This window comes from Rattus rattus, chromosome 5, assembly GCF_011064425.1.
Source record: "Rattus rattus isolate New Zealand chromosome 5, Rrattus_CSIRO_v1, whole genome shotgun sequence".
In the NCBI taxonomy this organism is placed as follows: domain Eukaryota; kingdom Metazoa; phylum Chordata; class Mammalia; order Rodentia; family Muridae; genus Rattus; species Rattus rattus.
The window spans coordinates 59356688-59370314 of record NC_046158.1 but is presented as its reverse complement, the minus strand read 5'-3'; the positions used below and the strand labels follow the sequence as shown (position 1 = coordinate 59370314).

Sequence of the window (13627 nt, the reverse complement as noted above, 5' to 3'; positions counted from 1 at the left end):
CTTGGGGAAACTGTGCTCCTACTAGATTTTCCAATAAATATTTGCATCTTTTACTATTCATCAATAGTTGGATAAAATATAATACTTAACTAATTTCAAATAAATTAAGATCCAAAAGACTGCTTAAAACCTGAAAAGAGATCAGGAAAATATCTACATTGCTACCTGATTGGGAAGGATGTTACGTGTGTGACTATGAGAAAGCATTATTGAAGACAGAGCTATTGATTTTTGCTTTTCCCATATCTAAATTCTCAAGAGTATATCAAGACACAGACAATGCTTCTTCAGTTGATCTCCAATTGTCATTTAATAGTGAATTATTAAAATTAAAATTCTTTCTTAACTTATGTCAATATTTTCATATATATTTCCTATAGGACTTAATATGAATAAAATGAATTTAAGAATGCTAATATCTAAAAAATTTATGAGCAAAATTATATTAGTTGACATTTCTATATTAGTACTCTTGTGGGGGATAATACATATTCTGCATAATTTTTAGACTACTCCACTTTCAAATTCTAAAGTTGCTTAAATATAAATTTCCTTGGTTACTGTTTCAATTCATTGCCAAGAAAGGCAGTAAGACTCAATATAAGCAATGTTACATGAAATGGAGACACCAACAATTATACTGACTATTATATTTGCTGTGATTGATGGCAGCACTTATGTGCAGTAAAACTCTGAAGATACTTTGTTCTTGGTGATTGTTTGATACCACTCTGCAGAAGAGAATCATAAATAGAACACAATTTCCAATACTACTAAATCAGGAAAGAGCATCTAAACACCAAAGTTTGATTTACTTAAATAATTAACAAAAATTTATTGCAAGAGATATAGTTCACTGAATTTACAGTTTCAAGGAACATGGTACAAAACAAATAGGGCCATCAGCTTTGTCTAAACATTAAAGGTGCAAATACACAAAGATTAGAAAAAACAAGGAGCATACTTTACAACATAAATTACAGTACCATAAATATATTTTATGTACATTATACATACTCTTAAGACATCATTTTAATATACAGCATATATTGTATTGATTCTCAAACTAATCAGTGCTTTAATAATATTATATATCAGAAACTTTAATAATTTATTAGCATCATTACACTTACAGTAAATGGTTTGAAATAAGGCCAGCGTTGGCTGGTTTATTCTGTCAGTTAAATAGCCAATTATGCACGTAGATAAACACCTACTCATACATATGTTCTTTTTTCTTTATGGTGGTGACTAGAAGAGGGGCTGGAGGGGAATGACAGTTGGATGCGGTGAAAGCAATGAAGGAAAAAGTGCATGGGGTAAGGGTGGAAAAGTCAAGTGGCTGGGGTGAAGAACAGAGGCAGGGATGATTGGCATCTGAGGAGAAGCAACCAAAGCTGGCTGACGTCCTGGACAAAGCCTAGGTCCTACAGTTCCTACGGAGATCTGAGGTATAGATGTTCTGGCGAGAGGAGGAACTTGGGGAAGGAACTGTTGGTGTGGCTGAAGCACTTTGAAGGTTCCTGCAGCTGCAGCTGCAGCTGCTGCCGCCGCAGCTGCAGCATGGTGCTGTAAAACAGTGTGATGGATAGTGGTTACAGAGGTAGAACAGAAGGGCCGCTGCAAAGGCAAAGGCTGCACCGGAGTGCTGGGAGGAGGCAGGGGGGCTGGAGGAAAGGTAAATTTGACCTTGTTGGTTAGCATGGTTGGCTGAATAATGTGCTGGTAGACCTCACAGGGCAGATGCTTTAACTTATCATGATTTTCTAGTGGAATCAATAAAGCTTGCTCTGGTAAAGGCAATGGAGCCAGGATTTGCTCTGTTGTTACAAAGGCATGGCCGCTGACATGCGCTTCCTTGAACTGTAATGGTGGTTGTGTGTTAAGGATTCCGGAATTATAACATAGCCACTCTGTCGATGACTCACTTGTCTTCCCCTGCGGAATGGTCTCAGCCAGTTCATAACGGCAAATGTACGACTTAGCCGGTGGGTGTCGGAAGTTTCTTTCAGTATTAGGTTCCTTGAGAGGAATTGGCTTCTCATTCCTGTGGGTAGTCTGACTTCTTTGACTGTGTTCAAGCAAGGTATTCTCATTCGTGCCATTTGGTGGGTCCCTTGTGACACTCACGGGTGTAGCAAAATCACTGGAAGCCTGGGATGAGCCACACGGAGTAGGCTCCGTTACTGAATGCTCATCTTTGCCACTGGCTTCAGAAGGAAGTGGATTAGGAGGATGGAACATCGCTTTGTTTTCTGTTTGCTCTGTGTGTTCTGAGCTCTTCTTGATACTTATATTTTCTTGTGGTTTTGTGTCCTCTTTTATATCTTCCTTTGTGAACCCATCTGGGTGACTCAAAGAAGACCTACACATTGTGGAATAATTTGAATTGTCTTTTATTTTTGAAGTTCTATCTCCAATGTGAAGTCTGCTTCTTTTTCTCCTTCGTTTCTTCTTAGGCTGAGAGGAAGTGAGCGAAGCATTTGATGGCCTCAAGTATTCTTCTCCTAAATGACTTTGTTGATTTGAATTTTCATCTGACGAGTAAGAACATGAATGCTGTCTGCGTTTCCGGTAAATTCTTTCTGTGTCATGCGTGAGAGAACTATAACCTCTTTTAACAGGCTGATTCTGAGTGGGGTCTTTCACATCACTTTGAGAAACGAAGCACCCGTCATCCTCTTGACATCTTGGTGTTCTGGCTTTCCAACAACAGTAAGTTCTGACATATGTTAAATTTTGTTTCCCAGAATGTATCATTGGCGGATTTGCTTGTTCATTTACAACTATAGCATTTTCTCCTCCATGGTTTTGAGAACCAAGAGCATTGTCGTTGGATTCAGTGTTCCATGTTGTATCTGTGTTTTCATTTTCGACTAAATGTGTAGGTGCTGTCTTGGGACTTTCATCTGCCAGCTGATGTAAGTCTGACAATCGTTCCGGACTCCCTGACTGCCTTTCCAGGACTGGTTCCAGTGGATTCTTCCTAGCCTCATCAGCACACTGTCTGTCCGTTTCTGTCTTGCAGGACCCTTCAGGTTCTTTGGCTGACTTCCCACGATGATACCGACATAACTTCCTTCTTTTCTTCTTTCTTCTACTCTTATGGAACCAGTGCTCACGGGTTTCCTTCAACCTGATTTTGTTATATTTCTCATTTAAAGTGTTTCGTTTAATTTGACTTCTAGCAAAATTGTATTTGTACGTTTTTCTGTTTGTACAGGACATATGTTTATACCGCTGAGCCACATCCTCGTTTTGTCCTAAATCACAGCCATTAGATACAACGTGGGCAGCGGAATGTGTAGTAACTTGAGGGGAATCATTTTTACTCCTGCCGGATTCATCACTTGTCACTCTTCCAGTTGGAACCTCACTGCAATCAGCTCTCTTGCAGCAGTCCTCCTTCTGTTGAGAGAAAGGGTCATTTAAGGTTAGCTTACTTTTCTCTTGATTGTTGTTTAATTTAGTGGACCTGAAGTCAAAACAGAGTGGATTACAGCTATAAGATATTGATGGCTCTGTAGTTGTGTAAGCTAGCATTTCCGATGGCCACTGAAGCACTGTGGATCCAAGTTTGTTAAGTACAGGTACAAATGGATCACACGGTCTTTTACCTAAATCTGGTCTTTTCTGGAACCTTATGCTCTCTTCTGCAGTGCTTGTAGGTGTCAGTGGCTCATGACCGATTTTATTTCTAGTTTCCATTTTGGCCACATCATTAATCGTGATGTTTTCCTCTGTGCTCATCTGGGCTGATGTACAGTCATTAGGCGCAGTGGGATTCTTTTCTATGATGTCTGGGTTGCTTTTACTCACAGGTCCATCTTCATTCACAATAACAGTTTCCATTGATGCTTGGTCTTCAAATGGGGCCGAATTTTGGCAAGTATCTTCATCAGAACATGCAGGGAGTTGAAGCTGGCAAAATGAAGAAGTTAACACTGTGTTGTTTTCAGTAGAGGTTATTTTCATCTCTTCCATTTGAGCAGCTGCTTTGTCGAGACACATGGCCTCTGGTGGAGAAGAGTTAGCTTTGTCCTCAGAACTCAGAAGCTCACATGTTGGTGATGATAGCTGAAGATGACAAGGACTGGGGACAAATCTAGTTTTCCTGCTGAATTCTTTCTCCACAGAGGATTCATCACTGTATTCTGAGAAGGCTGCAGCTGAAGAGGATTCCAGCTTCACCGAGGCTTTCTTTGGAAATGCAAAGGAGAAGCCAATTCGGTGTCTGTGGATCGCCTGGATTTGATCCCCAGTCTGGCAATTGTTTGCTGTGCAGTTACTCGCAGTTTCTGTTTCTGCAGAAGCTGTAGAACCATCTCTCCCCTTCTCGTCACTGTGAACCACATCTTGCTGGTTGTTAACTGGATCTACACTCTCTCTTCGGGAAACTTCATTGAGATTTTCTTTCACAGTAACAGTCGTTGACTTGAACATGGGGCCGCTTCCAGGAGCACTATAAAGGGTGGAAAAACTATAAGTTAGAAGACAAGTTGAATAAAAATAAACTACTCAATGACTTATTTATTAGATATATATATTTAAATGTTTTTGGAAGTTTTCCAATTTATATTAGTTAATTTTGATGATTGAAACTTTTATATCACTTTATATGCCACTCCCTTTTAAATGTCCTTCCTGTCCACATCAAACTGCTGCACCTCACAGTCTCTAAAAAGTCCCTTTCCTGGGTTCCTGGTGCTTTGCTTTCTTTTGGTGCCCTGTTTAGTTTAACCAGGATAATTTGTGCACTCATTGGATTGGGAGTGTACATTGTCTGCTGTTGGAGACAGTAGTGGGCACACAGCAGAAGGCAATGATTATCCTGGTTCCCAAGTCTGTCAGTAGCAGCCAGTTCAACAAGAAAAATGAGCGAGTCCTCAGAATTTCTCCTTCATCCATACCTGAATATTGATGAAGCCATGTGATTCTAAATCCAACATCTATCATGAGTCTAGGATTGAAATTTGAATGCGTTATAAAGTTATTTCATAGAGTGAAGTTACCTTTCCCAGTGCCTCAGCAACATTTATTTTTTCCTTGTTATTGTTGGGGTACCCTAGACTTATTGTCAAGGAATGCTGTCTAGAGCTGTAAGGAACAACATACAGGAGCTCCTTATGCTCCCAATCATTGCTACTCAGTGACTGTTTCGTACCCAGGCCTCTTCACGGAGATTTATATAAAACACACTCCAGTACAATTATTTTTGATTTGCAGTCATTTTTACCATCGCTATTATAAAACAGATTTCAAAGGGCAAAATAAAAAACAAAAACATCACACTAATTAAGATTTTAGAAAGCCTTGAAATGTTTTCAATGGTTCACCTCAGCCAAGTTTTGTCAAATCTGCTTTCTCCCCAAGAGTTGTACGTCAGCTAAGTTAGCTAGAGAAAAGATGCCCGTGTTTTAGAATTACTCTCAAGTTGTAAACTATGTCGTAAAATATAGTGCTACATAAGGGGATACTATTTCCCTAAAACATGAATTATATTCTAACTGCATTTAGCAATCTATCATGCATGCTGACTTTTTTAAAAGAAGAATTTGACCTGTGTATATTATAGGAAATCTTTAAACTTTACATTTACACTAAGGATTATCTTAAGAGCAAATTCATTCCATTGTAAGGGTTTGATTGGGGGTGGGGGATGTTTGCCCGGAAACCGGGAAAGGGAATAACACTCGAAATGTATATAAGAAATACTCAAGTTAATAAAAAAAAAAGAAATTCAAATGGCCATATATTATAGCTGATTTTTAGAATCACTAAAGCAACGTACATTTGTCTTGCCTGTCTTACATCTAAATAATATTAGCATTTTTATGTACAAAATTAGTGGGAAGTTGTGTCCATGTTTGTGTGTGTACAATGAGAACTATTGTCTATTGAAAGGTTTAATGAAGTATTAGAGATTGTTCATATGTTATAAATACATCTTTCTTAGTATATCAGAAGCCGAATGGCAATTCTACTTCCAGAACATTTTATTGTGTAGTAATTAGGTCCCAAGATTCTATATAGCCTTGATTTACATCAACTCTGCCTCTGATTGCATCACTGTAAACAGATCTAATTACCAAAGTTGAACAGCTATTTCTTTACACAGTTCCACAGGGGATTTTAAAAATCCTTTATATTGTTTTAAAATTTAAATTTAGAATTCTTAAAAATTTCTTTGTAAGTCAAAATACTCCATGACAATACTCAATATGAAAATTAATTTAGCGCAAAATCTTTGTTATAGACAGTAACAAGAGAGACTTCATTTGTCGAGAGAAATAAGGGCACTTTACAAAGAGATTTTCTTTTAATAGCTTTGCCCTGGCTGGGCTTGTGAGGTCTGAATTATAACTCTGTTCACATCTAACAGCTGCTCACTGTGAGAAGCGGGTCAAAGTTTAAGAGCTGTGAACTTCTAACAGTCCAGCTATAGTTTATTCACAGAGAAACTAATTTTGAACTGCTTCAGAAGTGGCAGTATCTTTCTGACCTCGTTTTTTTTTCAAATTTAAAAGTAATTTTAAAGAAATGTTCTCCAAATTATCATTAAAAAAATAAAGTAAGATTTTCTCAAAAACGCTTTTTGCCAAGAGTCAGAAGATAGGGCTTCACTCTCATCTTCAGTCAAATGGTTTGAATTTCATGAAGCAATGGGACAGCTTTCAATTAAGATGGCTTAGATACAGGCCTCAACTGATGCAAAATAGACTTTTATGAGCTGAGATTACAGGGCAATTTTGGAGTTTTAGTGAAATGTGCATTAAACAGGTATTTGCATGAAATTCAGATTGCTCTTTACTTCTAACAAAGGCCATGAAAACATATGCCTTTTCCCTGTCCTGAAATAAATAGATTTGTGCCCTTTATTGCTAACTCCTGCAGCTATTTTCTGAGTGTATTTTAAGAAGTTAACATTTCATTATACACTCACCACACAGTTTCCTTTCTTAGCTCGGCCAGCTTGTGAAGACGTTGGAGTGCTTTTTCCTGTTTTCTTTCATCCTTCCTGGATTTAGATGCTACATTTCGAGCAAATTCTCTCTGTTTCAGTTCTTTGAGCCTCTATTAAGAAATATGGAAATAATTAATAGTATCTCAGTTGAGAGTAACTTTAAAGTTCTATTGTTGCAGGGGTTTTTCCAATACATCGACTTCATCAAAGGGAAACATAGCATCAATCAAAACCTGTTTCTAACTAATAGATATTCTTCCACTTTACTTTTTATAAAAATGCCCAACCATGAAATTTTATTACTGTGAGAATTGCATCTGTGCCTTAGGTATATTGAAATTGCAATCTTTCTTCTCTTCTTATTGATTATTGTCTTCTAAGTATCTTTTCTTAATTTAGAAGATGCATTACAGCCCTTTTTGAAGCCCCCAGTTTCAAACAAATTCAATACATTTATGGATTGTGGTTATAAATAAAACCTCTTTTATTTGAGTGTGTCCGTACTAGAATGTGATGTCATGAAACCTAAGGCAAATGAGTACCACGGAAGGATTTAAAATATATATAAATATATATATGTGTGTGTGTGTGTGTGTGAGAGAGAGAGAGAGAGAGAGAGAGAGAGAGAGAGAGAGAGAGAGAGAGAGAGAGAGAGAGAGAAGTCAGGAACTTCTCTCAAATCAAGGTCTTTAGATGAAGTATTAATTTTGGGAAATTATTACATTGAATATTGTTGTTTTAATCTGTAGTGAAGGGGATTATTTTCAATGGTGAAGGCCAGAAAAAAAATGCTAACACACTTGAAGAGAAACAAGCAGCCAAAAGTATGATGCAACTGAAGGAATATCAAAGGGGTCCATCTTCAGTTATTTTAACTCTGGTTTCTTATTGAAATAATGTGTAGTTTTAGAAATGGTGGCAATAGTATTTTGTCAATAGTTTATGATGTGCTAAAATACTGATGAATTGTATTTTGAGAGTAGAATTCTAACTCAAAGCATGAAAAGCTCTTATTTTAGAATGCTATTGAATAAAACTTCAACCTGTGCTATATGCATCTTCATTGTCCTATACTCTAATCTTATAACCTCGCCTTGTATACGAAAGACCTACTTGATAAATCTTTATTCAATTTGTAGGCGAGTTGCTTATATTATTAAAATCGGGCATTTTCTATACATATCTCATAAAATTATTGACTCTGTTTAACTAATGCTAAACTCTTATTGGTCATAGACTTAACTTGCAATTTAATTGGTACAGCATCATGAAACTTCACCAACCTTGTGAATACACAAGGATAAGCAGGTCTGAGTGATGTCTTACATTTTTGTTAATGCATATTGTATGTAGATGTGCACACGTAACCCTTTCTACTGTTTATTTTGGGTTATATTCTTTAGTATTATTTAAATAGCTTAAACATTTTGAATTTTCTCATTAGCAATAATCTATTTCTTCAGAAGGAATTCTTGACGTATTTAGACGTCAGCTGAACTATGTCACTAATGTGGAACTATACAACTTTGTCAAAGAAGACTTGACAGCATCATGTCCTATGACCGAGAAAGGGAACTATAAATTACAAGATACATTAACTTGTTTTGAATATAAAATCAGAATGTAATAGGTCAATGATAGTGTTCTGCTCAATTGTAAATCAATAGTCTTGGTCATTACAAGTTTTTAGAAGTGAAATGCAAGGTTCTAAAAAATCAAAGAAGTGAAACAGAAATTTTTAATTTTTTAAATAAAATTTTTTCTAAGCAATTAAATTTTATATGCATAATAAATAGCTTTGATAAATACACATAAACATGTATGCATCTATAATTAATAACATACATTAATAACATACATTTCATAAAAGAACTTGGAACTAGTAAATTTAAATTTCGTTAAAAAGATTGAAAAAAGATGCTTCCTGTAACAGAGGACCTGAGTTAAGACCAATTAGAAAACATTTTAAATTGCTAAGATTAAAGGTTTTTTCATACTGTTTTACTAGCAACATTTTTTCCAAATTGCAAACAAAACTTGAATAAACATTTTATGCATACTTTATTCTCATGTCTGTCATCAGCTAATTTACTGAAAGCACAAATGTTGTAATTAAATTCATCAAGCACTCATTTTTTAAAGGTTGTAATAGTTTCCAAACAGCTACAATGAAGTTCATATTATTTTCTGCACATTTGCAGTCACAAATGCAAGTTTGTACCTTATCTGTTGTTGAGTAGTATTTTTCCAAGTTTTTTTTTCCAAGTTTTTAATTTAGCAGTCAGTAATGCTATATTGTGATACTCAATGGAAAGGTTGAATCATTTCCACAAACACATGGATCTTTGGTATTTCTCCACTTATCTCTGCTATTTCTCCCTAAAATTCATTAAGGAAACTTTATCTAGATGACCTTTACAGTAAATGTCTATGTTTACAAAGCTTTCGCGTTATGTCTGGAATTGAGAAAAAACTGAAGCTAAGCAAATTAGGTGGATTGTCCAGAATCATTACCATTCAAAATACAATTGGGAAATCCAAATTTCTTAGGAACTGCATACACTATGATGTAACTCTCAATTTACAGGTATTGTTTGCCCTGCTACCCAAATTTCACGTCAGCCTGAGGTAGCTGTGGTGCATACATTCACTTACATTTATCTAAATATTATTTTATATTTCCCAAGGATTATTTTAAGCACATTTTAAATTGCCTTTTCTTTTTATATTTTTATTGTGATCAAGGACAGATGTTGGATCACAGGAAAATATTATTTATATTGATAGTAGATCTTCAAATGTGACTTGATGTGAGTGAAAGAAAGGGTTGTAGGGATAGGGACAGAAGAGTGGTTAGGAAAGACTTTTATATTAAAACTTTTATTTCAGCAAAATCCAACACCTTAAAATAGCTCACACTAATTAGATTTTAGTAAGCCTGCCATTTCTTTAGTCAAATTGTTTTTACCAGGATATATTGCTGGGAAAAAATTCTCTTTTAGAATTCTACAAATTAATTGATATAATTCACGTCCATCCAAATTCTATAGGACTAGAAAAAATGTCTAGATTTTTTCTAGAAAACTAAAAGCCATTTTAAGCAACTAGGGCTTTATAGAACCCTTTTACAAATTGCTTTTGCTAACATCTTTAGCATCAACAGAGATGACTCTTCATTTATTAAAATCTCATGTATTGTAACATCTATGAACCTGCTTCATGACTTTGAACAGTCAGAAATAAGTCAAAGATTCCATTGCTAAACAAGATTATTGTATAAGGTATGACTAGTTAGGAATCAACCTATGATATCTTCACCATGAGAGTATTTATTACTGTGAAAACATTAGAGCAGAGATTGTTAGGAGGTGAGAAATAAACAATAAAGACATTTCAGAAAGAAGAAACAACTTGAAGCAAACAGAACAACCAGAATACAATCTTGGCAAACTACAGAACAGGTTCATTTGATCACAGGTTTGACCTATACAAAATCTGTTGGTAGCACTGACATTCCTGGTTTCTTGTTCATGAGGACAACTAAACAAGAGGTCCAATTTTCAGAAGAGAAAATGTGAACAGAGGGCATGTGATGCAGTTCCAATTTCTTAGCAGACCACTGTTGCATCCTGAGACATTTCAGGAGGATACTTAAGGCTGTGAATCTTTCCAGTGGATCAAAGATCAGACAATGTGTGGGAGCAGACGAGAACCTGAAGATAAGAACTCCTGAGTGAAAGTATATTGTTTGACATAGCATGATTGTCTCAGATGCAAACTCATGAAAAACTGCAAGATCGTCTGTTCTCCATTCTCTACGAGTCATGTCCATGTTCAGAAAAGAAATGACAAAACTTTCTGTTTTGGCCCATGTTTGGCATTAATAGTATTGGTATTTTTATTGTTGTTGTTTTTGTTTTTTTGTTTTTATGTTTTTTTTTTAAAGTCCATTGTTGTAACACAGTCAAAAGTATGACTCATGGTGAACAATGCCTTTGGAAACTGATAGTTTCCAGGAAGAAAGGCACAGGGTCTTTTACTTCAGGTGTACCTTCTTCCCTGGATTGTTCTTGGATGTGATTTCATGTCTCATGTGACAATTTATAAGACATGTTTGTTCTTCTTGCATGTTGGAATATAGCTATAGAACCCAGTCTGAACAGTGTACCCTGAATCTGGGTATATCTTTCTGCCTTGCTTTTGTGCTTTCCCAAATATAATGCATAGTATGTTCTTAAATTAGTCTGTCCTGAGCAAGTTTGGGAAAGATATTCTTTATTGATATTAATGTGTTTAATGACCTTTATTTGCATGTGTTTCTGAAAAACAATCTTCCTTGAATCATTGCTATTTTTTTATTTTCATATATAAATGTACACTGAAATTGAAGTTGATTGTTGACAGAATTAAAATATAGTTTGCACCATTCTTTCAGGTCCTCAGTTCTCAAGTCCAACAGACAAGAGCTTCACAGGTTGGCTGGAAGTTCAACAGTCTGTCATAGCTCTCCTCCCCTGGCTGTTGACAGACTGAAGATTGCTTTCATACATAGACTGGTCTTACCAAGATTGATTCAGCTGTACACCATAGATCCTTATTCTTCTTTATCCATATATACTGACCTCGTTCTTAATCAGTTGTATATAATAATCCTGCCTCTCTGTTCAAGTACATATAATAAACACAATGAGATTATGAAGTTCTGTGGTTCTCCATCAGGAAGTCAAATCTAGACTATCCCCAGATTTTATTTTCCTGTGTCTTTGTCTGTATTTATGGTTCAAACTTGGCAGTCAGGTGCAAGCCTCTAAGGCTATGTAAATGATATGACAATAATAGAACCCATTGTTTATTTTACTTGAGAAAAGAAAAACAAAGCTCTAACATTATTTACTAATTAACGAGTTAAGGGCAAAAGATCTCTCTTATTATCTGTCCAACTGTCTTTGTGTCTGTCTATTATTCATCTATCATGTATCATCTCTCCCTACCCTTTTCACACACACACACACACACACACACACACACACACACACACCCCACCCCACCACCACCACCACCACCACCACCACCACCATGTATGATACAGGTTTTATTTCTCTAGAGTATCCCAACAAATACAAATTCTCACATGAAATGAGAATCCTACATTGATGTTTTTGTGTCACTATAAATTTCTTTCACACTTTCCTGTTTCTTTAATAAAATTCTATTTAATCTCCATTAACTGAATGGACAGCAAAATTCTACAAATTGTGAGAACCTATCTCCTTCCTTCCTTCCTTCCTTCCTTCCTTTCTTTCTTTCTTTCTTTCTTTCTTTCTTTCTTTCTTTCTTTCTTTCTTCCTTCCTTCCTTCCTTCCTTTCTTTCTTTCTTCCTTTCTTTCTTTCCTTCTGTCCTTCCTTCCTTCTTTTTTTTAATATTTAGAGAGGAAATTTTCATTTCTTGTGTTTTAATCTTGATGCTCTATCACTACTAGAGTTTGACTGTGATTCTAACAGGGGAAGGCCACCCACATTCTCAGTTGTTAGGTTATCCTTTTAGCAAAGACGTAGCTGCTTAAATAAGAACAGAAGGAATTAAAATGTTCTATCCCCTCATGTCATAATTAAAGAGTAGTGACAATTGAACTAATTTAATTTAAAAATAAAAAGCCAAAGTTGAGAAGAATTTTATTAATAGTTGATTAAAATATATTGCTACTTCCTAGATGTGTCCTTCCATAGTTATTTTCAGTTCTATTTATTCTTGAATAATATTTAAAGTTTTCTGTAGTATTACATTCTATGACATACTTCCAATGCATCTTTCAGAATAGAACTAGTCAGTAAGAAATAAAAAAAAGTTATTTAGAGCATTAGTAAAAACAACTTCAAGTGTTTTCCCTTTTATAAGCAGACCACTACTTGTTTCCTACAATGCATCTGATAACAGTTTCATATTTCACTATTATTGTATTATTCACAGTTAATCTTTCCAAATGCTGGAATCTTGATTTGAATTTAAGAGAGCTGTTGTTATCAAAAATTGTTTCAGTGGCTTTTTGAAAATCTAAGTATGCCTTTGTACCTTACAGAGCAGTAACAGCCTCAAAGAATCAGCATCCCCATTCCCTAAATCAATTTAGCATTCTTGAAATGCACTGTGCAGTGTGATCTATTAGAATGTTAGCAAATACATTTTACTTCAGAGATGGTATTCTAGTGGATGTTATCAGCCTTCAAGGTGTAATTTCCTTCTAGTCATTATTTAATCAATGGCATTATGCTGAGTGATACTGTGGAAGTCTTTTTTATTTTTTTTTTTTTATTTTTCACATTTCTCTTCCCATTACTATCATGAGTGTGTATCACTTGGACTTTTCTCCTGGCAGCTTTAAAAGCATCTAATCTCTTAATGGCATATCAGATCTGAACAATATCTTTCCCCAAGGCCTCTCATTCTTTAGATTCCATTAACTCAAGGTTCTCTTTGTGGATAAAAAACCTCATTCTAATTCTAATATAAAAGTCTTGGCAATCAGTGTGTGTTCTTTCTAAAACTGATTTTCCAACTATTGAGTTCATTTTCTTAAGTGCTGGATCAGAAGTGTCTACTGTATTGTAAGTGCTTATGAATGCTTATCAAATTGAATTGGCACAGGATGGCTGTGATTAACTTCC

The 13627-nt window shown here is 35.5% G+C and overlaps 1 protein-coding gene across 1 annotated transcript in view; it reads right to left on the bottom strand.

Moving 5' to 3' along the window:
* Positions 1-805: 805 nt before the first annotated feature.
* Znf804a (zinc finger protein 804A) overlaps positions 806-13627 on the bottom strand; it is a 220117-nt gene continuing 207295 nt past the window's right edge. The window contains exons 3-4 of the mRNA XM_032903567.1: positions 6944-7074; positions 806-4462 (exon numbers count right to left, since the gene is read on the bottom strand). Coding sequence (XP_032759458.1) covers positions 1252-4462; positions 6944-7074 — 3342 coding nt within the window. The 3' untranslated portion in view covers positions 806-1251. The remainder of the gene's footprint in view (positions 4463-6943; positions 7075-13627) is intronic.